General features: G+C 49.8%; 1 protein-coding gene across 7 annotated transcripts in view; it reads left to right on the top strand.

Moving 5' to 3' along the window:
• The window catches only part of syne1b (spectrin repeat containing, nuclear envelope 1b), a 415064-nt gene that overhangs the window by 58914 nt on the left and 329083 nt on the right, over positions 1–27067 (top strand). For 6 of the 7 annotated variants that reach the window (XM_080200090.1, XM_080200089.1, XM_080200091.1 and 3 more), the window contains exons 1-2: positions 24018–24166; positions 26110–26286. In XM_080200090.1, the coding sequence (XP_080056216.1) occupies positions 24107–24166; positions 26110–26286 (237 nt within the window). In that variant the 5' untranslated portion in view covers positions 24018–24106. Of the gene's footprint in view, positions 1–236; positions 402–1903; positions 2057–4694; positions 4839–6377; positions 6552–6644; positions 6804–9924; positions 10090–12437; positions 12573–15781; positions 15941–16929; positions 17148–19543; positions 19653–22045; positions 22211–23998; positions 24167–26109; positions 26287–27067 lie in introns of those variants that run through there. The other variant, XM_080200097.1, reaches the window with a different exon arrangement.

Raw genomic sequence — 27067 nt, forward strand, 5'->3', positions numbered from 1 at the left:
CATAGAGGGCTGCCAGAAACAGACGCAGCGGCACCGGTAATAATAAAGTTAACTTCTAAAACAGATCCTGCACAGGAAACATGACAAATATTTTTCTTAAAGGCACAGTATCATGCATTGGACGAACGATTCTTTTACGCAAGTGGTGTAGTTATGTCGTGGACTGTCGAAAGCAATTGCTGGTGTTTAATGTTTAGTATTCCCGCCTCACGTCGCTTCTATGTTTGTGTTTGAAGGACTTCTTCCGACATCTTCCTCACTGGATCCAACAGCACTCCATCATGAATGATGCGGGGAATTTCCTCATTGAAACATGCGATGAGTTGGTCTCTCGCGACCTCAAGCAGCAGTTGCTCTTACTGAACGGGCGTTGGAGGGAGCTCTTTGTCAAAGTGAAACATGTAAGTTTCTCTGCGTCCAGTCCTACCTTCTTGTGGGGTTGGACGGTGTAGAGAATGCTGGAGGTGGCCAGCTCTCCATGATCTTAAGAATTAGTTTATTTATTAGTATCACAAATAGGCTTACATTAACATTGCAATGAAGTTACTATGAAAATCCCCTAATTGCCACACTCCAACGCCTGTTTGGGTACACTGAGGGAGAATTTATCACCTAACTAGCATGTGTGTGGGAGGAAACTGGAGCACCCGGAGGAAACCAACACGGGGAGAATGTGCAAGCTACGCACAGACAGTAACCCAAGGTGGGAATCGAACCCGGGACCCTGGGGTTGTGAGGCAGCAGTGTTAACCACTGTTCCACTGGGCCGCCATTGGATAAGGGCTAAGAAAAGTGCGTAACGCTGGTGACAGGATCCATTTACAGACCGTTAGGACTTGTGCGCAGTTGCTAGATAAGGATCTTGGAGACCACTATTTTTCTTTTGTGGCTGCTACTGGGAAGGTCAGCAATTATTTTCTATCCCCAGACACTCCCAGAAGATGGTGGTCGTTGTCCCTCTTATATCCATGTTCCCTTTCACAACTGGGTAGTTTGCTGGGTCACTTCAGATCACCGGTGCCTTGCAATGGACTAGAGCCACGTGTATGCCCAGGTCAGATGAGGCGGTGCTGGCTTCATTCCCTGAAAAAAAAGTTATTTGGTGTCTTCAAGGTGGAAAAAACATCAGCTTCCCACCAAAAGGTGCACTGAGAAATGGTTAAACGTTAAAGTTTATTTATTAGTGTCACAAGTAGGCTTACATTAACAGTGCAATGAAGTTACTGTGAAAATCCCCTAGTCACCACACTCCGGTGCCTGTTTGGGTACACAGAGGGAGAATTTAGTAGCACCTAACCAGCATGTCTTTTGGACTGCGGGAGGAAACCAGAGCAGCCGGGGGAAACCCGCGCAGACATGGGGGGAATATGCAAACTCCACACAGACAGTCACCCAAGCCAGGAATCAAACTCGGGTCCCTGGTGCTGTGACGCAGCAGTGCTAACCCTTTATTATCATTAAAAATACATAGTCCACAGAGTCAGAAGGAAGGTAGGGTGGGGGGTTGGGGTGGTTGGTTCTAACTTTGGGGCCATCCTTTTGTGGATCATGCTACCTGGTGCGGTGAGGCAGCAGTGCTAACCAGTGTGCATTAGATTTTGCTGTTTAATCAGAATGTTTTAGTGATAGCTGTTTAAATACACATCAGGTAATCATTGACCGCAATTCTTTACTGTGTATTCATACCCTGTGTGTCCACTGTGTTGCATTACATCTTCTAGCAACTTGTATTTACATAAAGGCAAGGTGCAGAGAAGGTTATATCAGCAGTGTCTGCACATCAATGGGGTTAAACGTGCAGTCTCACTGGCGACGAGGCGATACTGCATCCAGCTGGATTGCAGCAGGCCTTGGGTTCCTTTGGGTTGTCCCAGCTATTGCAATGACGTGTCCCTCTTTACAGTACGCACGGGCAGACGAGATGGACAAACTGAAGCAGGAGTATCTGGATGGAGTGTCGGCTTTGAAGAACTTTGTGGAGACGGCCAACGAGAAACAAAGTGCCCCGGTGGAGGTCTCCTTCCTCAATGTCAAGACCTACGTGCAAGATATGGAGGTACCATATGTACTCAATGGAATATAGAAGGATGAGAGTGGGGTGGGGGGGAATCTCATTGAAACTTACAGAATAATGAAAGGCCTGGATACAGCGGATGTGAGAAAGATTTTCCACTAATTGGAGAGACTAGGATCCGAAGCCTCAGAGAGAAACGTGAATGTATTTGATTAAGAGTGGTGGAAATGTTAAAGAGAGTGCTGCATAGAAGTGTTAGGAGTGTCTGACAATGAACGCTGTGTGCTAGACATGTGGGTGGAGATCCGGGGTGGGGTGGGGGGGGGGATACTCTGTCCACTGAGGCACGGATAACGCTTACGAATAGTCCCAGTTCTTTATTTGTCCTCAGGAGTTGACCAACACTTGGGAAGCCAGGCCCAGGCTTATTGCTGTAGGAGTCCAGCACATAGTACAGGACTGGAGTCACGTGTAGACTATCAATTGGGTGACAGGCTCCTTTCCCTGAAGGATAGTAGTGAGCCAGTTGGGTCTTTGCAACGAGCCAATCTCGGGCCTGCCCTTGGTGGAGTTCAGAAGGATGAGGGGGAGGGGATCTCATTGAAACTTACAGAATGCTGAAAGGCCTGGGTGGAGTGAACATGGGGAAGGTGTTTCCATACCCGAGGGCACAGCCTCAGAATAAAGGAATTGAGATGAGGAGGAATTTCTCCAGCCAGAGGGTGGTGAATCGATGGAATTCATTGCCACCGGAGGCTGTGGAGGCTGGGGCATTGAGTGTACTTAAGACAAGATAAAAGGTTCTTGATTGGTAAGGGGATCAAGGGTGATGGGGAAAAAGTGGGAGAATGGGGTTGAGAAACTTACCAGCCATGATTGGATGGCAGAGCAGACTGGATGGGCTGAATGGTCTAATTCTGCTTCTATAACTTATGGCCTTATGATACCAGACTTGAGCGCATGGGGCAAATTTTCCACTTGGTACTTGGGTCTAAAACTACATCTCAGGTGATGCCAGTTTAACACCCAGGCCTCACCGCTGGATATCTTACCATGCAGGCTATGTGAAGGATTAGTTGCTGGAGGCTTGTCAGATGGGAGGCAGTCAGAGCTAGAGTGGGCAAAACAACCCTAGAGAGTCATTGAAATATAGAAAATAGGCACGGGAGTCGGCCATTCGGCCCCTCGAGCCTGCACCACCATTCAATATGATCATGGCTGATCACACACTTCCAGCATCCCACTCTCGCCTTCTCTCCATTCCCCTTGGTCCCTGTCGCCACAAGGGCCACGCCCAACTCCCTCTTGAACTTATCTAACGAACTGGCCCCATCCGCTTTCTGTGGTAGAGCATTCCACAGGTTCACAACTCTCTGAATCATAGAGGTCTGCAGGACAGGGAAAGGCCTTTCGGCCCATCATGTCCGTGTCAGTCAAAGGCAAATCACCTAACTATTCTAATCCCATTTCCCAGTACTTGGCCCGTAAGCCTTGTATGCCTTGGGACTCTCAAATGCACATTCTTCAATATCATGAATACCTCTGTCTCCACCACCTTTTCAGGCAGTGAGTTCCAGATCCCACCACCCTCTGGTGAAAAAATTTTTCCTCATATCCCCTCTAAACCTCCTTCCCCTTACCTTACACTGGAATAATTGTTCAGTGCAATGTTACTTGTAGGACAGGTTACATTGAAAATATTGAGGTTAATTTTTGGGGGTAAATAGCAGCTAAAGAGATATAGAGAAAGACTATTCCATCAAAGCAATTCCCGTGAAACGTTCCTACTACAATCAACGTACTCAGAGAGTGTGTGTTGATGTATGTAGGTGTCTGTGTATATGCTGAAATATCATGTATACATCTAGATATGTATATGTGGTGACATGATGCTCAGAAAATTAACCCCTGTGTTATTATTATACTGAGAGGGAACTTTCTGAATAGGTACAGAAAATCCTGGGGTGGGATCTTCCAGCCCTTCCCACTGGCTGGATCTTCCAGTCCTTCCCACTTCACCACCCCCCCATCCCCATCCCTACACACGGGATTGCCCAGCAGCAGGACAGGAAAGCCATGCAAAACCTCATAGATATTGTCGGCGGGACTGGAAGATCCCAACGGTGGCCAGTGGGGAGCCGCTGGGAAACACCGTGGGGAGTTTGGAAATTCCCATCTCCGGGGTTGGCAGCCAGGATACCCATTCAATACAAGTCATCAATGAAATTCTCCGGACTCGCACATCCCACTGCCAGCGAGAATGGAGAATTTGGCGCTCAGCCTAACCTTCAGTCACCGCAGCGGGGCTGGAGAATTCTGGCCTGGGTTCCTATTGTTGTTGGCGAATGGGTATGAAACCTGGAATCTTACCTCCATTCACGCTAGTGGGATTTTCCCCATCTCGCTGCAGTGAGTGGAGATTTGGCAGGCTGCCAAATTCAACGACCTCACTGTAGCGGGAGCGTGGTGTGACGGTTGGTAAGATCGCGTCCAAAGACTTCATACAAGTGATACTTGCATTGGCAGTGCTGTATTGTACAGTAAACTGAAGCACACTGGTTCTCTGACGCATACGGATAGACCTCTGTAAAAGGCCTCGCTTCACTGGTTTAGCTCCTCAGATGACCTTGTTAGATTGTCATGCGCTTTTTGTTGTCTGTTTTTCTGGTGCGATGTGCAGGTGACAAAGCAAAAGGTGCCAATAATGGAAGCTCAGTACAAACTGGTCTCCAAGACAGCGCAGCAGCTGACAAAGGACACTCCCCAGGACGAGGTGACACAGATGCTGGCCACAATGTCGACCGTGAAGGATCAGCTCATCAAAGTAAGAATCAGCCTCTGAACGAGGGGCTCAGAACCCTGAGTTCCAATCACAGTAGAGTCGGTACAGAAGGTTGTTTGTCCCACTCTGTCTGTGCTGGCCAAAACATGAGCCACTCAGCTTCATCTGAGGCACTGCTGCCTCACAGCGCCAGGGTCGAGCGAGTGGGGGGGATTTTCTGCTTGCTACCTGGGTCTAAAATTGCATTGCAGCCGGTCCGTTAGGTGATACTGGTTTTACACCAGGCCTTCTCTGCTGGAAATTGAGTTCATTCCGGCCTCGGGTGTGGAGTTTGCACGTTCTCCCCATGTCTGCGTGGGTTTCCTCCGGGTGTTCCGGTTTCCTCCCACACTCCAAAGATGTGCAGATTAGGTGGATTGGCCATGTTAAATACCCCTTAATGTTCAAAGATGTGTAAGTTAGGTGAATTGGCCATGGTAAATCGCCCCTTAGTGTCCAAAGCTGTGTCAGTGACAGGGATTAGCAGGGTAAATATGTGGGGTTATGGGGTAAGCCTGTGTAAGTGTTGGCTGTAGACTTGATGGGCCGAATAGCCAGTTTCTTCACTGTAAGGATTCTATCACACTTTCCAGCATTGGTGCACAGCCCTGTAGGTTACAGGATGTCAGGGGCAAATCCAGACACCACTTCTAAATGGGTCTCTACTACCCTTTCAGGCAGTGAGTTCCAGAGTCATGCAATCCTCTGGATGAAAAATAATTTCCTTGTCTTCCCTGTTAATCTTTCTACCAATCGTTTCAATTCACCATCCCACCCCTGCCAAATCACTGACCCCTTTATATGATCTTATATTAAGTTGATCTTTCTCTGCATCTTAGCTATGACTGTAACACTATATTCTGCACTCTTCCCTTCCCTTATCCCCATGTACTCTATGAATGGTATAGCACACAAGAAACAATGCTTTTTACTGTATTCCAATACGTGTGACAATAATAAATTGAATCAAGTCAAAAGTCTGACAGCAGCAGGGAGGAAGCTGTTCTTTCCTTGGTTGGCACGTGACCTCAGACTTTTGTATCTTTTTCCCGATGGAAGAAGGTGGAAGACAGTTCTGATGAGGGGTCATCCAGACTCGAAATGTTGGCTCTGTTCTCTCTCCACAGATGCTGTCAGAGCTGCTGAGGTTTTCCAGCATCTTCTGTATTTGTGTTTGGAAGACAGTTGCTGGAATTTTACCGCCTCGCCCACCTTAAGATCATGCCCGAGGCCAACAGAGAAAGGTGTTATGCGAGCCTCGCCCGCCCCGATTCTGGGTGATGGTGGGGGGTAAAATTCCGGCCAGTATTTCCAGGGTGCGTGTGGGGTCCTTGATTAAGATGGCTGCTTTTCCGAGGCAGCGGGAAGTGTAGACAGAGTCACTGGTTGGGAGGCTGGTTTGCAAGATGGACTGGGCTACTGGGCTTTGTGGTTGCTCGCAGAAGAGAAATGGAAATGTCCTCTCTGGGTTTGGAGTAAGGTGTTGAGGATTTGCCTGCCTGATGCCTGGTTTTGTCTCCGCGCGCTGCTGTTTTTGCACAGGTCCGGGAACGCTCTCAGTGTCTGCTGCTGGAGGCCGAACAGCTTCTGTCTCCTCTGGCCGAGCTGGAGAAGGACATCACGGAGTTCTACGAGTCTCTGAACAGCGCCAACCAGATCACCTCGCCTGCGGACGCTCAGGGTCACTCTGTGGACAGCTTCAAGATGAGGAATCAGGTGGGTGAGGATTTCATTCGGGTGCGGCAGAGTCGGGTAGCAGTGTCTTGGGCCTAATGTCTCTGCTTCTTCTATCCCTCCCCCCAACAACAGGAACTTACAACCTTCCAAGACAAATGCAAGGAAGCCATGGTCGCATCCGAGAGAGACTTACAGACGGTTCAGAAACTGCTGACTGCCAGTAAAGTGCTGAGGCACCTGGATCCCTCCGTCCTTCAGAAAAAACTCCTTCAGATTCAAGCAGCGTTCCAGGTGCATTTTCCTTACTGCTCCTCCAAGCCGGGTTCAAAATCTTCACCTTCTCACCAGAAAGACTGAGGTTGACTTGATGGAGGTTTACAAGGTCATGTTAGGCATGGACAGAGTGGATAGTCAGTAGCTCTTTCCTAGGCTAGAAAAGTCAAGTATTAGGGGTCATAGGTTTGAGATGCGTGGGGAAAAGTTTAGAGGAGATGTGCAAGGTAAGTTTTTTTACCCAGAGGGTGACAAATGTCTGGAACGCGCTGCCCAGGGAGGTGGTGGGAGCAGGTACGATTGTGGCATTTAAGGGGCAACTGGTCAAATACATGAACAGGATGGGAATAGATGGATAAGACTCCGTAATTGCACGTGGTTTTAGTTTAGGCAGGCATCATGATCGGCACAGGCTTGGAGGGCCGAAGGGCCCGTTCCTGTGCTTGGTTTCTTGTTCTTTGTACCCCAAACAGAGCGACACTAAGCAAGCGGCGGCACAGTGGCACAGTGGTTAGCACTGCTGCCTCACAATGCCAGGGACCCAGGTTCGATCCCTAGCTTGGGCTCATGGTCTGTGTGGAGTTTGCACCTTCTCCCCGTGTCTGCGTGGGTTTCCTCCAGTTTCCTCCCACAGTCTGAAAGACGTGCGGGTTAGCTGGATTGGCTGTGCTAAACTGACACTAGTTTCGGGGCAGAGAGGGAATTAGCAGGGTAAATATGTGCAATTGCTGGGATAGGGTGGGATTGTGGTCAGTACAGACTTGACGGATCAAATGGCCTCCTTGTGTCCTGTAGGGATTCTATGATAGAGAAAATAATCATGCCCCTTGCTGTCACAGGAATTTAAATGGAGAGCTCAGCTGAACTGAACACAGCCCTATATAATATACAGTAAAACACCAGAGCTGCAGCTTGCTTCACAAACACATCCAGGGCTGAGACATTGTGGTTTATTGTGTGCCTTTTGATGTTGTGGCCACAGTCCAATCGATACATCACCACAGACAGAATATACTCCTGCCCATGAAACGCTTACAAAATGTAGGTTATATTTTAAAAATCAGTTTGTACGCATCACCGGCAAAAAAGCTTCCGGGAATGCTAATCAGAATAACGGGCAGGTTAGTGTTAGCATGTCCTGTATTTAGATTACTGCTCCCAGAGCAGGAAGCTCTAGGTATGGAGGCACCAGAATGGCACGGTGGCACAGTGGTTAGCACTGCTGCCTCACAGCGCCAGGGACCCGGGTTTGATTCCTGGCTTGGGTCACTGTCTGCGTGGAGTTTGCACATTCTCCCTGTGTCTGCGTGGGTTTTCTCCAGGTGCTCTGGTTTCCTCCCACACTCCTAAAGACATGCTGGTTAGATGCATTGGCCAAGCTGAATTCTCTCTCAGTGTATCCCAACAGGCACCGGAGTGTGCCAACTCAGGGATTTTCACAGTAACTTCATTGCAGTGTTAATGTAAGCCCACTTGTGACACTAATAAGTAAACTTTGAAACAATGTGCACCATCTGTCTACATGCAGAGAGGAGGAGGAGATGTTAAAACCTCCTCAGGGCTGAACTCTGCGAGTGGTGGAGGCGTAATGATAATGTCAGACGACGCTGAGACCCAGGGGATACAGGCAAAATACTGCGGATGCTGGAATCTGAAACAGGAACAGCAAATGCTGGAAAATCTCGGCAGGTCCGACAGCATCTGTGGAGAGAGAATAGAGCCAACGTCTCGAGTCTGGATGACCCTCCATCAGAGTGTCCAGAGTTGTAACATTGGGTGTGATCTTACCTCCCGTTCGCACCACGTTCACACTGCAGTGAGGTCAGAGAATCTGGCAGCCAGCCAAATCTCTGTTCACTGCGGCGGGAAAGGAAAATCACGTCGGTGTGAACGGTGGTAAGTTTCCAGTTGTTTGCACTCTTCTCTCTCCACAGTTGCTGTCAGAACCTGTTGAGTTTTTCCAGAATTTTCTGTTTTATAGATCATAGATCATAGAACCCCACAGTGCAGAAAGAGGCCCTTTGGCCCATCGAGTCTGCACCGAACACAATCCCACCCAGGCCCTACCCCCCTATCCCTACATATTATAGCCACCAATCCCTCTAACCTACACATCCCTGGACACCAAGGGGCAATTTCTTAGCATGGCCAATCAACCAAACCTGCACTGTGGGAGGAAACCGGAGTACCCGGAGGAAACCCACGCAGACACGAGGAGAATGTGCAAACTCCACAAACTCTTGCACAAAAATGTGCAAACTCTGAAACTTTTGGGTTTCAGATTCCGGCATCCGCGATATTTTGCTTTTATTCCCGAAACAGATGATCTGGTGAATTCTAAAATTACAGATTCCCTACAGCGTAGAAGGAGGCCATTCGGTCCATTGAGTCTGTACCGACCACAATCCCACCCAGGCCCTATTCCTGTAACCCCACACATTTACCCTGCTTATCCCCCTGACACTAAGGGTCAATTTAACATGGCCAATCAACCTCAGCCGCACATCTTTGGACTGTGGGAGGAAACCAGAGCACCCTGAGGAAACCCACGCAGACATGGGGAGAACGTGCAAACTCCACACAGACAGTGACCCGAGGCTGGAATTGAACCTGGGTTCCTGGCGCTGTGAGGCAGCAGTGCTAACCACTGTGCCACCGTGATGATCACATTGCTGTTTGCGGGATCTTGCTACGCGCACATTGATTTCCATTGATTGCTCTAGCGGTGACTGCACTTTCCAAGTATCTGACTTGTTACCAAGCACTTTGCAACACTCTGAGGTCAAAAAGAATTGGGAGGTTTTATGGGCGGCACGGTGGTTAGCACTGCTGCCTCACAGCACCAGGGGCGTAGGTTCGATTCCTGGCTTGGGTCGCTGATTGCGTGGAGTCTGCATGTTCTCTCCGTTTCCATGTGGGTTTCCTCTGCGTGCTCCAGTTTCCTCCCGCAGTCTGAAAGACGTGCTGGTTAGGTGCGTTGACCAGAACAGGCACTGCAGTGTAGGGGAATTCCACAGTAACTTCATTGCAGTGTTAATGTAAGCTCGTGCCTAATAAATAACCTTTACTTTAAAAGCTTTAACTTTCTGTGTTGCTCCTTTATTAACCCCTCCCGCCTCGCACTCTTGTTTCCCAACAGGACATGGTGAAGCAGGGGGTGGAGTGGAGGAAGTGCATGGAAACTAACAGCAGCTTGCTGAGGAGGTTCGAGGACTGCAGGAAGGAGCTGGAAGTGATTCTGCAGTCGGCCCAAACGGCCATGTTGGAGGAGGGAAACCCCGAGCGACTTTTGGCAAGACACACGGTGAGAGCCAGAGAGCCGGGGTGAAGCTGCCTGTCTGGGAGGGAGGGAGGTGGAGGTGGGGTGTGGGGAGTGGGCACTCTAACCTCTTCGATTTGATATATAGACCCAAGGCCACTCGATTTGATTTATTATTGTCACTTTTTTATTCGCTCATGGGACGTGGGGGGTTGCCGGCTGGGTCAGCATTTATTGCCCATCCCTGAGGGCCAGTTAAGAGTCAGCCATATTGCTGTGGCACTGGAGTCTTATGTAGGCTAGACCTGGTAAGGATGGCAGATTTCCTTCGCTAAAGGACATTAGTGAGCCAGATGGGTTTCACGGTCATCAGCAGATTCTTAATTCCAGATTTTTTTTTATTGAATTCAAATTCCACCATCCGCTGTGGCGGGATTCGAACCCGCATCCCCAGAACATTAGCTGAGTTCCTGGATTAATAGTCTTGTGATAATACCACTAGGCCATCACCTTGGCCTGAGACTAAATTTGAAACATAGCCACCTCGTCGGTGAGAGGGAGGGAGGGGTGAGGAGGAAGTGGCAGGCTTTTATATAGAAGCATCGAAACTAGAAGCAGGAGTAGGCCATTCGGCCCTTCGAGCCTGCTCCACCATTCATTTTGTTCTTGGCTAATCATCAAATTCAATATCCTAATCCCCCTTCTCCCCATATCCCTTGATCCTTTTAGCTCCAAATTTCTTCTTGAAAACACACAGCGTTTTGGCCTCAACTATGATTCCCAGGCCGTGAATTCCACACATTCACCACTCTCTGGGTGAAGAAATTTCTCCTCACCTCAGTTCTAAAAGGTTTACCCCTTATCCTCAAACTGTCATCCCTAGTTCTGGTGGTTGCAGCCTTATTTGTATCCCTGCTTGAGTGGTGGAGCTTGGGTGGCGCAGTGGTTAGCACTGCTGTCTCACAGTGCTAAGAACCTGGGTTCAGTCCCTGAAGTGGATGTCGCTGGCTGGGTCAGCATTTATTGCCCATCCCTGAGGGCCAGATAAGATTCAACCACATTGCTGTGGCTCTGGAGTCACATGTAGGCCAGACCGGGTAAGGATGGCAGATTTCCTTCCCTGAAGGACATTAGTGACCCGGATGGGTTTTTCCGACAATCGATAATAAATTCAAGGTCATCATCAGACTTTTAATTCCAGATCTTTATTGAACTCAGATTTTAACTACCTGCCCTGGTGGGGATTCGAACCCGTGTCCCCAGAGCATTACCCAAGTCTCTGGATTACTCATCCAGAGACAACACCACTATGCCATTGCCTCCCCTGCTAAATGGGGATACAATGAAAAGTATTGCTTCTTGCACGCGATACAGACAACTTATTAGTGTCACAAGTTGGCTTACAATAACACTGCAATATTGTGAGCAGTGTTGGGCCCCATATCTAAGGGAATGTGCTGGCCTTGGAGGGGACCCAGAGGAGGTTCACAAGAATGATCCCAAGAGTGAAGAGTTTGTCATATGAGGAGCGGTTGAGGAGTCTGGGCCTATACTCGATGGAGTTTAGAAGGATGAGGGGGGATCTAATTGAAATTTACAGAATACTGAGAGGCCCTAGATAGAGCAGACATGGAGAGGATGTCTCCACTCGTCGGAGAGACCAGAACTCAGAATGAAGGGACGCCCCTTTAAAACCGAGATAAGGAGGAATTTCTTCAGCCAGAGGGTGGTGAATCTGTGGAACTCATTGCCACAGAGGGCTGTGGAGGCCAGGTCATTGAGTGTCCTTAAGACAGAGATAGATAGGTTCTTGATCAATGAGGGGATCAAGGGTTATGAGGAGAAGACAGGAGAATGGGGATGAGAATCATATCAGCCATGATTGAATGGCGGAGCGAACCCGATGGGCTGAATGGCCTAGTTCTGCTCCTATATCTTATGGAATAGTTACAGTAAAAATCCCCTAGTCCCTGCGCTTGTCCAGGGACACTAAGGGAGAATTTAGCATGGCCAATTCACCTAACCAGCAGGTCTTTTGGACTGGGGGTGGAAACTAGAGCAAACACAGACATGGGGAAAATGTGCAGACTCCGCACAGTCACCCAAGCCAGGAATCAAACCCAGCTTCCTGGCGTTGTGAGGCAGCAGTGCTAACTACTATGCCACCGTGCCACCCCTGAGAAGGCGATTGTGATCTGCTGTAGTCCATCTGGTGGAGCGTTATGTTCTATCCCAAATGTAGCCTTGCCGGTGATAACTGATTGGGAATGTACGTGTGCGCACAGCGTGGGGTATAGCCAGTAAGTACATTTACAGTGTGGTGTCTGAGAGATGGAGGCTGATCACTGATGGTTACTCTTACTCATGGCCCAATTCCTTCTCCCTTCCACCAGGATTTCTTTGGGCAGTTGGATCAAAGAACGCTGAATGCTTTTTTGAAAGCTTGTGATGAGCTGACTGACATTCTCCCTGAACAGGAGCAGCAAGGTCTCCAGGAGACTGTCCGCAGCCTGCACAAACAGTGGAAGGTGGGTGTGAATAACACCGAGGGATTGGCGGGAGAGGGAGAAGGGAGCCATACTTACATAGGCCAGGAACAGGAGAAGGCCATTCAGCCCTCTCAAACCATTGGATTAGATGGTGGCGATTCTAGCAGAGACCATGAACCATCAATATCTTACCTTTCAAAAATCTATCAGCTTCGCTGTAAAGTGATACTGTGCCTTGGGAACCACCGATAATTAAGGGAGAGACAGAAGAAATGAAAGATATATTCTATATTTATACAGTGGCTGTGATTGCCTTAAAAGAAGACTATAATGATGAGAATTTTTACAATTCATTCCTAGGACATGGGCGTCTCTGGCTAGGCCAACATTTATTGCCCATCCCTAGTTGCCCTTGAGAAGGTGGTGGTGAGCTGCCTTCTTGAATCGCTGCAGTCCATGTGCTGTGGGTTGACCCACAATGCCGTTAGGGAAGGAATTCCAGGATTTTGACCCAGCGACTGCGAAAGATTGGCGATATATTTCCAAGTCAGGATTGTAAGTGTGCAGGTGGTGGTCTTCCCATGTATCTGCTACCCTTGTCCTCATATCGATTGGCGTGGGTCTAAACTACAATCGTCCCAAACTCAGTCATGTTTTTGGAGAGTGGTGCGTTGCGTGCTGGTTCTGGGAGGGGCAGGGCCTAAACATGCCAGTGATTGGCCACCATCTTGAAAGAAGGGTGCCCTGATCTCACAATGCACTGAGAGTCCCCCCTCCACCCCCCCATGGACATCGCTCCCCCTGCCCTCATTGGTGGTATGTTTCCTCATCCCTTTCCCAACACAGATCACCAGCACCACCCCAGTGGGAAGCCTTTCATGACCCACAAAATGCCACACCCCTCATGCCCCACCCTGAGATGACCTCCATCCCCTGCATATGCCCCCCCTGCATAGCCCCCTTGTTATTGCCCCCTGCATACCTCAGATCTCCACCCCACTGGCACTGCCCCAGGCACACTGGCAATGGACAACTGGCACTGCCAGGGTGCCAGGTGGGCACTGCCAGATGGGTACTGCCCAGCCATATCCCCAACCACCCGGGGGGCTTCAATGCTCTCTGAGCTCCCCCCGGTATGGCCATTGCACCAGATCCAGGGTGCCAGGTGGGCACTGCCCAGCCATAACCCCAACACCTAGGGGACTTTCAACGCTCTCCAAACCCTACTTCCCCTGCACGGCCATTGCTCCGCGGGTGGAGACGGGCAGTTATACTCGCTCGAAGGTCAGAAATTCCCGGGAAGTAGGAGAATCCGGCGTCGAACGGGCTAGGCATATTTAAATGCTACTTTAAATGTGCTAATCGGCCTCAGGATCAGGGTTACACCCGTCGAGAAGGACTGGGAGCATTGGCAGTGGCAGGAACAGAAGACCCCTCCTCTGGTCAATGCCAAGCTGCCTCCAACTGAGGAGAAACACATTGCGGGGCGCACGGAAAATCCCCCCCCAGCGTTTTCCGTGACTGCCAGACATCTCGAAGTGTTTACAGCCAGTGAAGTATTTTTAACTTGTTGTGATGTAGTTACAGATTTTCACTACCCTGTATGTACAGAAATGTTCTCTGGCATCGAGCCACAGCAGCCTGGTCCCAATCTGATTTCTTCTGAACTCCCCCCCGAGATAAAGCCCTGCCTCTCTGTTTATCCTGTTACGTTTCTTAATCATCTCAATTAGCTCACCACTTAATCATCTCCACTCATGGGAAATCAAGGCCCGTCTGCAGAACGCGGCCTGGCGATTTAACCCTTTACGCCCTGGATTCACGTGGGGAATCCGCGCCACGCTCTCTCCATGACCAATGTATCTAAAGTGCTGACTGCGATTGGCTCCGGACGGGTCAGGCTTTCGCCAGGAATGGGCGAGAGGCAGGTTAACGCATTCAAATTTATTTTAATGCTGTTTTACATCTGCTTATTGATCTCCGGTGCTCAATCATCCTCGCTGGGGAAGGTTCTCGCCGGTGAGGGAGAGACATGAACGGGGAGCAGTTGACTTGCCCTCGCTGGTAGAGCCAGAGGCCGTTGAGGCCCTGCAGGGAGGCCGAGGGCAAGGTGGGGTGTGCCCTTTGGGCAGTGCCAGTCTGGCAGTGCCACCCTGACACCTGGGCAATGCTCACGGGGCAGTGACAGAGCTGGGGTTAATGGGGTGGGCGGGACCAGTGGGGGCAGGGCCAAAGGGGGTGGGGCTGTTGGGGGTGGGGCCAATGGGAGAGGGCACCTGCTGCCACTCTGCAGGGATCGATGGGGAGAGGGAGGGAGAAGGGATCCGCTGCCACTCTGCAGGGATCGATGGAGGGGGGAGGGAGAGGGGATCCGCTGTCACTCTGCAGGGATCGATGGAGGGGGGGAGGGAGAGGGGATCCGCTGTCACTCTGCAGGGATCGATGGGGGGAGGGGATCCGCAGCCACTCTGCAGGGATCGATGGGGGGAGGGCATCCGCAGCCACTCTGCAGGGATCGATGGGAGGGAGGGAGAGGGGATCCGCTGCCACTCTGCAGGGATTGATGGAGGGAGGGAGGGAGAGGGGATCCGCTACCACTCTGCAGGGATCGATGGAGGGGAGGGGATCCACAGCCACTCTGCACGGATCGATGGGGGGAGGGAGGGAAAGGGGATCCGCTGTCACTCTGCAGGGATCGATAGGGGGAAGAAGGGAGGGGGGACCCGCTGTCACTGTGCAGTGATCGATGGAGGGGAGGGTGGCGGATCTGCGATTGGTGAGTAAGAGGGAGTCTGCGATTGGTCTGGGTGGTGGGGAGGATCTGCGGGGGGGTCTATATCTCGGGTCACGGGCCATTGCGATTGCAGGAGGAACGGGGAGTTGCTTCAGGCTGCCTGCAGTAGCAGGGGCCTGACAGCTCTTTCTTTTCTGCCAGACCCCTGCTACAGCTAATGTGCAGCATCAGAGGCCTGCACGTGCTCACTACCTCCCTCTACAGGCTTTTGGGTGAATTAAACCCTGCCAACAGGCTTCTGCAGCAAGAATGTGCAGACCCCGCACAGACAGTGACCCAAGCCAGGAATTGAACCCGGGTCCATGGCGCTGTGAGGCAGCGGTGCTAACCACCGTGCCACCATGCCGCCCCCTTGCAGTCTTGTTCAGAGCAGGAGCTGTGATACATCCAGAAAGGATGCTTTCTTTGGAGAACCTTGGTTTTGATTTGAATAACGCGCCTTGGCTGATTCCAGGATCTCCAGGCCGAAGCTCCGTACCATTTGCTCCGTCTACAGATTGAAGCGGCGAGAAACAAGCTGGTGGAGACGGCTGAGGAGTGTAAGTTGGAGCTGGATCGGGAGAACAAGCTGCTAACAAGCACAGACAGCGAAGAGCTTATCGCACAACACAAGGTGAGCACTTAGACAGAGGTCCTGCCTTGGAGAGCTGTCAACCCCTCAGGGCCGGAGCTCCCAGTCCCTGAGGGGAGGGCACTACCAGTCTGAAGGAACCTTCCCACCGAGGCGCCCACTCCCCTCCTTCCTGCCCGGGATCACGGATAAAGCTTTCTGAGTTTCCCACCCTCAGTCGTTGGGCTTGAGGCCTGGGCAGGAAAAGGCCCTGCTGGTGGAACTTAAATTCAGTTAGCAAATTCAGTTATTTACAAAAAAAATCTGGAGTTTACAAGCGAGTCCTGGTGAGATTGACCGTAAAACCATTGTCGATTGTTGGGAAAACCCAACTGGTTCACTAATGTCAATTAGGGATGGAAATCTGCCGTCCTTCCCTGGTCTGGCCTACACGTGACTCCAGAGCCACAGCAATGTGGTTAACTGTTCTCCAGGCAACAAATGTTGACCTTGTCCACAATAGAATCCCTACAGTGCAGAAGGAGGCCATTTGGCCCATCAAGTCTGCACTGACCACAATTCCACCCAAGCCCTGTCCCCATAACCCCATGCATTTACCCTGGCTAGTCCCCCTGACACTAAGGGGCAATCTAGAATGGCCAATCAACCGCATTTCTTTGGACTGTGGGAGGAAACTGGAGCATCTGGAGGAAACCCACACAGACATGGGGAACCCGGGACCCTGGCGCTATGAGGCAGCAATGCTAACCACTATGCCACCATGCTGCCCACACAATGCCCAACATTCCATGAACAATCTAAAAGAAATGTCCATTTGTGGCCACCTTAAGTTCATCTGTACGAACCTCTTGTGTGTTGTTGAAGCTACACCAGCCTGGGTAGATGGAGAGCGCCCCCTCTTGTGTCAGGTTGGCAGCGGAGAAGCTTAGGGAGGCCCAGAATACCCAGAATGAGTTCCCTCTCCTGGCACATTCGATCCCTTACCCAAATCCGACTGACCCAGCTGGGTGCACAAAACTGATTTCTTTCAGGAATTTTTCTCGGAGACGGGAAAGTTCGAGTGGTGCAGGAAACGGGGCAAGGTGATCGGAGATCTCTGCCAGAAGCTTCCGGAAACTCGAAAGTACGAAGGGATCAGGGCCAAACACGAAACGGACAAGAAGACTCTGAGGGAATTGCAAGGACTTATCGATGCCACCTACGAGAAATTGTTAGAGCACCCAGACAAGTGGAAGGAGTACACGACTCGGTAAGAGTGACGCACCATGTAGCTACCTAGATTAGGAGCAGAATTAGGCCATTTGGCCCATTGAGTCTGCTCCGCCATTCAATCATGGCTGATATGTTTCTCATCCCCATTTGCCTGCCTTCTTCCGTAACCCTTGATCCCCCTTATTGATCAAGAACCTATCTATCTATAGTTCAGGAGCAGGTCACTCAGACAACCTTTCTTGTGCTGGTGTTTATCCTTCACCTAACCCTATCTGGGTATTGGTTTTCTTTGATAACTCATGGTGGGAGCGGGTGGGGGACCTTTATGGCTCCCCCAGCATGGAATAAATGGTGATAGAATAAAGCCAGTATCCAGCCCACTGCTTACCTGTCCATCCACAATTTGTCCCCCGCCCGCCCCCTTTGTAATGGGGACGGGTAAGTCATCAGGAACCCTGCCTGCCCTTAGGCCTATTAAGGCCCTAACATGGATCTGAATGGGGTTTGTCCAATCCCAGGGTTGCTGCTAGGTTTGGTGCACCAAGTGTTGATTGGAATCTGAGAGATTCCAAGATGTGAAGATTAGGGGCATTAGCGAGGTAAATACGTGAGGTTACAGGATAAGGCCTAGGTAAGATTTTAAAAAAGTGGTTCAGTGCAGATCTGAGGGGCCGAATGGCCATCTGCACTGTAGGGATTCTTCTATGAGATGTTGGGGCTTTGTATCGAGGGAGGTTTGAGGCCGTGAGTTGGTAAGGGAGTTAATGTGGAGGTGTGGTTGAGTGTAAATAGATCATACAATCCCTACAGTGCAGAAGGAAGCCATTCAGCCCATTGCGTCTGCACCAACTCTCCAGCGGCTCACCCAGGCCCTATCCGTATAACCCCATGTATTTACCCCGCTAATCCCTCTAATCTACACATCTTTAGACACTGAGGGGAAATTTAGCACTGCCAATCCACCTAACCTGCATGTTTTTGGAGATTCTGACATTGGCTCATTGCCTCCATCCTGGAATCATAGAATCCCTACAGTGCAGAAGGAGGCCATTTGGCCCATCGAATCTGCACTGACAACAATCCCACCCCGGCCCTATCCCCATAATCTCACATATTTACCCTGCTAATTGGCAGACACCAAGGGTCAATTTAGCATGGCCAATCCACCTAAATTGCACATCTTTGGACTGTGGGAGGAAGCCGGAGCACCCGGAGGAAACCCACACAGACACGGGGAGAATGTGCAGATTCCACACAGACAGTGACCCGAGGCTGGAATTGAACCGGGGTCCCTGGCGCTGTAAGGCAACAGTGCTAATCACTGTGCCACCGTGTCGCACTTCTTTTTCAGGATGTTAAAGAGTTTGGAGGTCAGGGGAGAGGAATGCAGGAGTGGATGGGATGATGAAGCACAGGGAGGGGGTGAAGGGGGAGAATGATGAAGTAATTTCAGCCAGGAATTAACCAAGAGCTTGAGAAGATGCTGAAACACTGCAGTTCAGAAGGAGACCTTTCGGCCCATTGTACCTGTGGTAGCCCTCCTACTGGAGATACCCACTCAAATTCCATTCCTTGTCACTTCCATGTATCCTTTCCTTCCGACTTTGAAATGCTCATCCAATTCTGGCCCTGGCAGGGGTGAAACCACCATCAGGCTTGGGGGGGGGGTGGGGGTGCGGTGGTTGGTGTGGAGGCTAGCCCATTGCACTGGGATGTGCTGATGCTGCGATGGTGGTTTCCCCAGGCGACGGTAGAGTAAGGATCAGGATAGACAATGAGGTTAAACCACCTGATGCAATTTATCGAAGCCATCTCGGCCTTGTTGGGGGTGACACGGTGACACAGTGGTTAGCCCTGCTGCCCTACACTGCTAGGGGCCCGGGTTCGATTCCAGCCTTGGGGCACTGTCTGTGTGGAGTCTCCCTGTATCTGTGTGGGTTTCCTCCGGGTGCTCTGGTTTCTTCCCACAGTCCAAAGATATATGGGTTGGGTTGATTGGTCATGCTAAATTGCTCTTCGGTGTTAAGGGGATTAGCTGGGTAAATATCTGGAGTTACTGGGATAGGGCTGATTGTGGTCGATGGGCCAAATAGCCTCATTCTGTACTGTAGGGATTCTATGATTTTTGGCTGAGGTGAAGAATTAGATCAAGCCCAGGAGGGGGTGCGATGCCTTATCCTGTCAGCTTGGATCTTGTTTGATCGAGCCCAAGATGGGATGTAAGGTCTTGTCTTGTCAGCTTAGACCTGGTTCGTCCCCTCATGTGGGGTCCATGATTGGACTTCACTTGTATTGGCCTTTTTGATCAGAGTTAAAGTACCAAAAGGTGCCAAAAACAAGGACGGCCTCCCGGAAAGGGAAAAAAGCACTTTATATTTTAAACACAAGCCTGAACAGATTCCTTCTCCTTAACATTTCCTGACTTTCTTGTAGATATTCCCAACTTTCAAAATGGCTGGTGTCAAAGAACAAAGAACTGACAGAAATCAGAGGCGAGGTGTCCAATCCCAAGAAGTATGGAGATTTGAAAACGTCTTTGGAGGTTTGTTGATCACATAATTATCTTTGAGTCATAGAGATATACAGCACAGAAACAGGCCCTTCGGCCCAACTCGTCCATGCCGACTAGGTTTCCTAAACTGAACTAGTCCCATTTGCTTGCATTTGGCCCCTATCCCTCTAAAACTTTTCCCATCCATGCACCTGTCCAAATGTCTTTTAAATGTTGTAATTGTACCCGCCTCTACCACCTCCTCTGGCAGCTCATTCTACACACACACCACCCTCTGTGTGAAAAAGCTAACCCTGGGGTCCCTTTCCCCTCTCGCTTCAAACCTATGCCCTCTAGTTTTGGACTCCCCTACCCTGGGGAAAAGACCTTGGCTGTACACCTTATCAATGCCCCTCATGATCTTGTAGACCTCTATAAGGTCATCCCTCATCCCGCAACGCTCCAGGGAGAAAAGTCCCAGCCTATCCAGCCTTTCCTGTAATTCAAACCTCCCAGTCCCGGTAACATCCTTGTACATATTTTTTGCACCCTTTCCAGTTTAATAACGTCCTTCCTGTAGCAGAGTGACCAGAATTATAAGCAGTACTCCAAATGTGGCCTTACCAATGTCTTGTACAGTTGTAACATAACATCCCAACTCCTGTACTCAGTGCTCTGAGCGATCAAGGCAAGTGTGCCAAATGCCTTCTTCACCACCCTGTCTACCTGTGACGCCACTTTCAAGGAACTACAAAAGGCCAAAGACTCAGAAAGTATTGGGTGGAATAGGAAGTATCAAAAAAGGAAAAAAAAATCTTTGTCCCTCCATCACTGGAAGTATGATCTGATTTGATTCGATTTATTATTGTCACATATATTGGAATACAATGTAAAGTATTATTTCTTGCGCACTGTACAGATAATGCATACTGTTCATAGAATACACAGGGGAGAAGGAAATGAGAGAGTGCAGAATGTAGTGTTACAGTCCTAGCTAGGGTGTAGAGAAAGATCAACTTAATGTGAGGTAGGTCCATTCAAAAGTCTGACAGCAGCAGGGAAGAAGCTGTTCTTGAGTTGGTTGGTACATGACCTCAGACTTTTGTATCTTTTTCCCAATGGAAGAAGGTGGACGAGAGAGTGTTTGGGATGTGTGGTGCCTTGATTATGCTGGCTGCTTTTCCGAGACAGCGGGAAGTGTGGACAGAGTCAATGGATGGGAGGTTGATTTGACTGATGGACTGGGCTATGTTCACAACCCTTTGTAGTTCCTTGTGGTGTTGGACAGAGCAGAAGTCCATACCAAACTGTGATACAATCAGATAGAATGCTTTCCATAGTGCGTCTGTAAAATTTGGTGAGAGTTGCAGTGGACATGCCAAATTTGATCTGGTATGATCTGAAAGGTCACAGCCAATGAAAGAAGTCGACCAATGGAGATTGTCATCTGGAAAGAGTCTGTATGATGCCATGGCAACAGGTGTCTCATAATGGTGATGGATCAGGGATAAGTATCAGGGTAGCACGGTGGCACAGTGATTAGTGCTGTTTCCTCATCGCGCCAGGGACCCAGGTTCAATTCCCGGCTTGGGGTCACTGTCACTGAAAGTGTTTGCACCTTCTCCCCGTGTCTGCGTGGGTTTCCTCCGGGTGCTCCGATTTCCTCCCGCAGCTGTGTGGGTTAGGTGTTTTGGCCATAGTAAATTGCCCCTTAATGTCCTGGGATGTGTAGGTTAGAGGGATTATTTGGGTAAAAGTTGTAGGGATAGGGCCTGGGGTGGGAGTGTTGCCAGTGCAGACTCGATGGGCCAAATGGCCTCTTTCTGCACTGTGAGGTTTCTATGACCTTCTATGATCTAAATCAGCGTGCTTCCTTTTGGGGCTTTGTGCCACGGATAATACAGTATGGTAGCCATTACACTGAGTGTTGCTCCCCACTGGAAATCCTTGGACTTGTAAGTATCGCAGTGGTGGCATTGATCTAAAGCCTTTGTTTGTAGGTATAATCCATTCAGACGAGTCAGCTAGCTCAGTGCCGACACATCAGGGTCCTGCATTTATGTAGCGCCTTTAGTACAGTGACACATCCCGAGATAGCTTGCAGGACATTATCAGTCAGAAATGAACACCCAACCATGTCAGGAGATTTGAGGATTGCTAACCCAACTCTTGTTCAAAGGGAGAGGTTTTAAGGAGCATCTTCGAGGATGGGAGAGAGAGATGGCGAGGTTTAAGGAGGGGGATTCCAGAGCTCAGGGTGCCAATGGTGGCGAGAGTGAAATTGGCAAAGCTCCATAGGCCAGAATTAAAGTGGGGAGGGGGGGGCAGCGATCGTGGATGGGGGTTGCACAAATTGTGGGAGGGCGAGGGGGGGTGGGGTGACGGAAAGATCTGGAAATGAGCGCGAAAGGGAGCAAAACGTACATTTCTTTTCTCCTTTTCAGAGAATGAAGAAAGAGGTGAACAAGGAGGAACCAAACCTCTCATGGTTGGGATCCAGACTCGCGGCACTCAGGGAGGTCTCCTCCGAGAATGAAGTGAAAAGAAAAGATCAAGAACTGTCCAGACTGACGGCCGATTATAACCGGCTCCTGGCACAGGTGGCTGAGGTAAGAGGCAGCTCTGAGAATGGTGGCGTGGTGTCAAAATGGAATCATAGAATCCCGAAGGAGGCCATTCAGCCCATCGAGTCTGCACCGACCACAATCTCACCCAGGCTCTATCCCCATATATTTACCGTGCTAGTCCTCCTAACACTAGGGACAATTTAGCATCCACCTAACCCGCACATCTTTTGGAGTGTGGGAGGAAACCGCAGCACCCAGAGGAAACCCACGCAGACACAGGGAGAACGTGCAGACTCCACACAGACAGCGACCCAAGCAGGACTGGCTCCCCAGCACTGTGAGGCAGCAGTGCTAATCACTGTGCCACACCAAATGAGCGTGAAACACTTATTACCACAAAACTGAGCACCACTGCGAAACCACTGTTTTGTTAAGGGCAAATTACTGCGGGTGCTGGAACCTGAAACAGAAACAGAAAATGCTGGAAAATCTCAGCAGGTCCGACAGTGTCGGTGGAGAGGGAATAGAGACAACATTGCGAGCCCGGATGACTCTTTGTCAGAACTGGATGAAGAGCCATCCAGACTCCCAATGTTGTCTCTATTCTCTCTCCACCGACACTGTCAGACCTGCTGAGATTTTCCAGCATTTTCTGCTTTTGCTGTCACTGTCTCGTGACCTGCTTCACAGACACATTCATTAATATCTCCTGGCCTCTGTAACCCTCCCATTAAAGAGGGACCCAGGGGAAGTTTTGTGGGGTCAGTGTGACGTAGCTCCAAAATGCTCAGGTTTAGTTTTGTAAGTCCGCAGTTCTCGGTGGGGTGGGGCGAAGGGAAAGTTTGCATTGAGACACAAAATGCATAGGATATAAGAAAAGGGGGTTAAGATGGTGGAGTAAGGTCACAATCTAAAGTCATTGAATTCAATGTTGAATCCTGAGATCTCAGCTGGAATTTCTCCACTTGCTTCACTGGAGCATTGCAGCGTAGAATCATAAAATCCATACAGTGTAGCAGGAGGCCATTCAGCCCATCAAGTCTGCACCGGTGATCTGACAGAGTATCTTACCCAAGTCCATCCCCTGCCCTGTCCCTAAACCTGTGCATTTACCTCACTAATTCACCTAACCTTCACATCTTTGGACACTAAGGGGCAATTTAACACGGCCAATCCACCTAACCTGCACATCTTTGGACACTAAGGGGCAATTTAGCATGGCCAGTCCACCTAACCTGCACATCCTTGGACACTAAGGGGCAATTTAGCATGGCCAATTCGCCTAACCTGCACTTCCTTGGATATTAAGGAGCAATTTAGCATGGCCAATCCACCTAAGCTGCACATCTTTGGACACTAAGGGGCAATTTAGCATGGCCAATCCACCTAACCTACACATCTTTGGACACTAAGGGGCAATTTAGCATGGCCAATCCACCTAACCTACACATCCTTGGACACTAAGGGGCAATTTAGCATGGCCAATCCACCTAACCTACACATCCTTGGACACTAAAGGGCAATTTAGCATGGCCAATCCACCCAATCTGTAAATCTTTGGACAGGCATATGGCCATACAAGCAGGATATCCCTTTGCCTAAGGTGGGTGTCTCTCTCTCAAAACAAAGATGCAAATTGTAAATGAGCTGGTGTGGTTTGTAAATATGATGTTCAAGCAGCCATTAAAATATTTCCCAGCTGCCGCATCTGAACCTTCCAACACTAGGCGCCTTTATGCTAAGTCACGTTCGTACAGTATGCGTGTGAAGCAGCCATCTCTCTTGTATTTTGCCCTGTGTTAACTTGCCCACTGTTTCCCCCCCCCTCAGTCTGATAAGCTGCTGTCCTCCGTTGGTGAATGTATCCAGCATGGCGGGCAGGTGAAGAGTTCCTTGGAGCAGCTCAGCGTCTCCCAGAGGCAGCTGCAGGTGGAGAGCATGCAGATCCTGGACTCCGAGACTCTGCAAGAGGCAAAGAAACTCCACCTGCATCGCCAGGTACGGAGCCCGCGTGGAAAGAAAGATCAAAATATTTCGCTGTAGAGTCCTGCAGGGAAGTGCAAATTGTTGTTTGATAAATTCTTTCTTAGAATCCATGAATCGCTAGGAAATAGGAAAAGGCCTAGGTCCACCAATGAGTCTTGAATAGACTCAAGGGCCGGAATTTTACTGTCCTGCCCTCCACGGGAATGGGAGCAGGTGAGGGGTGAACCATGGAAAGGTCCATTGACCTTGGGAGGGATTTTCCAGTATTGGGTGAGTGTGGCTGGAAAATCCCACCCAATGGGCGAGAATCTCTGGCCTCCCAGCCCAACCCTTCCCGCTGGCAGGAGGTGGCGCATTGTTTGCCAGAGGCGGGATTCTCTGGTCAATGCTCCGGAGAATTCCGGCCAAGATATGAGGAAAATTCCAGTGGCGGAGGGCAGAATTCTACTGGAGTTCACACCGGCTGATTTTCCCATCCCACTGCATTGAATGGAAATTTGGCTGGCCCCCAAATTCTCCGACCTTGCTGCAGCAGGGGTTTGTGTCACGAGCGGGAGGTAAGATCGTGCCTGGAATGTTTTGGGAACCGGAGGTACAAATTCACTCCCTCCCCCAAAGCCATCTTCTTCTCCTTAGACAGTCCGTTAACTCGAAGAGGATTTGTTTTCGATGGGAGATGGCTGACAGTTCCAATGTGCAGTGTCTCCTCAGCACTTCCCATTTATTTTGCCTTGAGTGACTCATAAACCGGGAGTGGGAATTTTGGACTCTTTCCCCTGGTGGAATCTTCCAGTCCTGCTGTAGGTGACCCGCACCCCCAGCGAGACGGGCGAGCCACACAAAACGCCAACGGACATTGGCGCAACTGGTAGATTCCACTGGCAGACAATGACAAAGAACAGTACAGCACAGGAACAGGCCCTTCGGCCCTCCAAGCCTGTGCTGATCACATTGTCCTATCTAGACCAACTGTTTGTATCCCTCTATTCCCTGTCTGTTCATATGCCTATCAAGATGAGTCTTAAATGTGGCTAACGTATCTGTCTCAACCACCTCACTTGGCAGTGCCTTCCAGGTCCCCACCACCCTCTGTGTAAAAATTTCCCCCGCACATCTCCACTGAACCTTTTCTCCCCTTAAACTTGTGCCCCCTTATAATTGTCATTTCTGTCCTGGGAAAAAGCCTCCAACTGTTCATACAAGTCACCTCTACTGCTGGAAAACATGGTGTGTGTGTGTGTGTGTGTGTGTTTGTGTGAGTGTGTGTATGTGTGTGTGTGTGTGTGTGTGTGTGTGTGTGTGTGGGGAGAGGGATGGGGGGGTGTGGCGGAGGTGGAAAATCTCTCTATTCCAAAATGTCACGTTTTTGGGATATGGGGAGTCTTGGTGTTAATGGCCTGTTCCCAGGTTCAGTCCCACTGGTATCCTTTATTTCACTCACTATAAACCCATCCAAAGCACTCTCGCCAAATTCTGATCACCTTGCACCCACCGGCCTACACACTGACCCTGGCCCAGCAATGCTTCCATTTTGGCCTTCTCATCCTTGTTTCCAAGTCTTGTGATGGCTTTGTCCCTCCTGAACTCTGTGGCCTTTTCCATTCTTACAGACCCTGACCGTCCACCGCCAACCCCTGTCGCCAGGGACCCGAGATCTCGGCGTCCCTTTAATTCAGACACCTTGCCCAAACTCCATGTCCTTGCCTCACCATTGGCAGCCCTGCCTTTGGGTCCCTGGGCCCAAAGCTCTGGACTTCCCTACCCTAAACTCTCTCCTCCTTTGAGAGCCTGACCTCTCCACCTATGCTGGTATCTCCTGAGAGAGCTTGGGGTCAAATTTGGATCGATCATATTCCTGAAGCTTGGAGTCTTGTGTTAATGGTGCTGTATCAATTCGATCGTTCTCGTCGTCTCTGTGATGTTAATAACATTGTCTCGAACCCATGAATGTGCAGCCTCAAGTGGAGCAGTTGGCAGTGAAGAGGCGCGATGTATACGGACAATTAGCTCGTGGAAGGGAGTTACAGGCAGCCGCTGAGTTGGCAAAATCCTCCCAAGAGGAACTACAAAGCCAGGAGGCCGCCCTCATTGCAATGGAGCAGGCGATGGATGAGCAGGAGAACGAACTGGAGGTAAAGATCTGCCCTGGGCGTGGGGGTCACTGATGGGGTCAGGATGCTGCGCGATTCAGCAGAGGCAGTGGTGTTCTCATGCATCTGCTGCCCTTGTCCTTCTGGGTGATGAGTTCAGAGCAGGAGTAGGCCATTCAGCCCATCGAGCCTGCTCTACATTTCAATACAATCATGGCTGATCACCCAGGTCTATGTCTTTACCCCCACACTATCTCCGTTACCCTTAACATCATTGTTAATCAGTGTTATAAAGGAGAGGTTGATCCCTCAGAGAACTAACACTACCCAAAGAGGAGTACCTTGCCCCTATAATCTGTAAAAAGTGTGTGTGAAGTGGTGTGACCTGCCCTCATGGTTAAATACAAAATAAATCCCTGGCACTCTCTCTAAAATCAACATGTAAAAATTTATTTATCTAACTAACAGTGAGCAAATTAACCAAACTATTAACAAACCGAATAAATCCCTTTAAACTATTAACTATTCCCGAATAAAACAAGATTATCATGGTCTGCTGTTTAAATAAATACAGTTCCCACTCGTTAGCAAAAAATAGAATTTAGTTACTCTCTATATTACAACCAGGTTTTGTGCCTTCTGGAATATTCTGGCCTTTCTCTGTTGATTCTTCTGTCTGGAACTTCTTTCTTCTTTGCTGTCTAGATGGTGCTTTGAGCTGAGAGTTGTTAACTCTGGCAGGTGGCAGTTGCTGTCTCCTTTTGTGCCACTGTTCCCCTTCTTTTATACCTGTGGTGACATATCAATATTTCCCACAATAGTA

This window comes from Carcharhinus amblyrhynchos, chromosome 12, assembly GCF_965287045.1.
Source record: "Carcharhinus amblyrhynchos chromosome 12, sCarAmb.v2.hapA, whole genome shotgun sequence".
Lineage (NCBI taxonomy): Eukaryota > Metazoa > Chordata > Chondrichthyes > Carcharhiniformes > Carcharhinidae > Carcharhinus > Carcharhinus amblyrhynchos.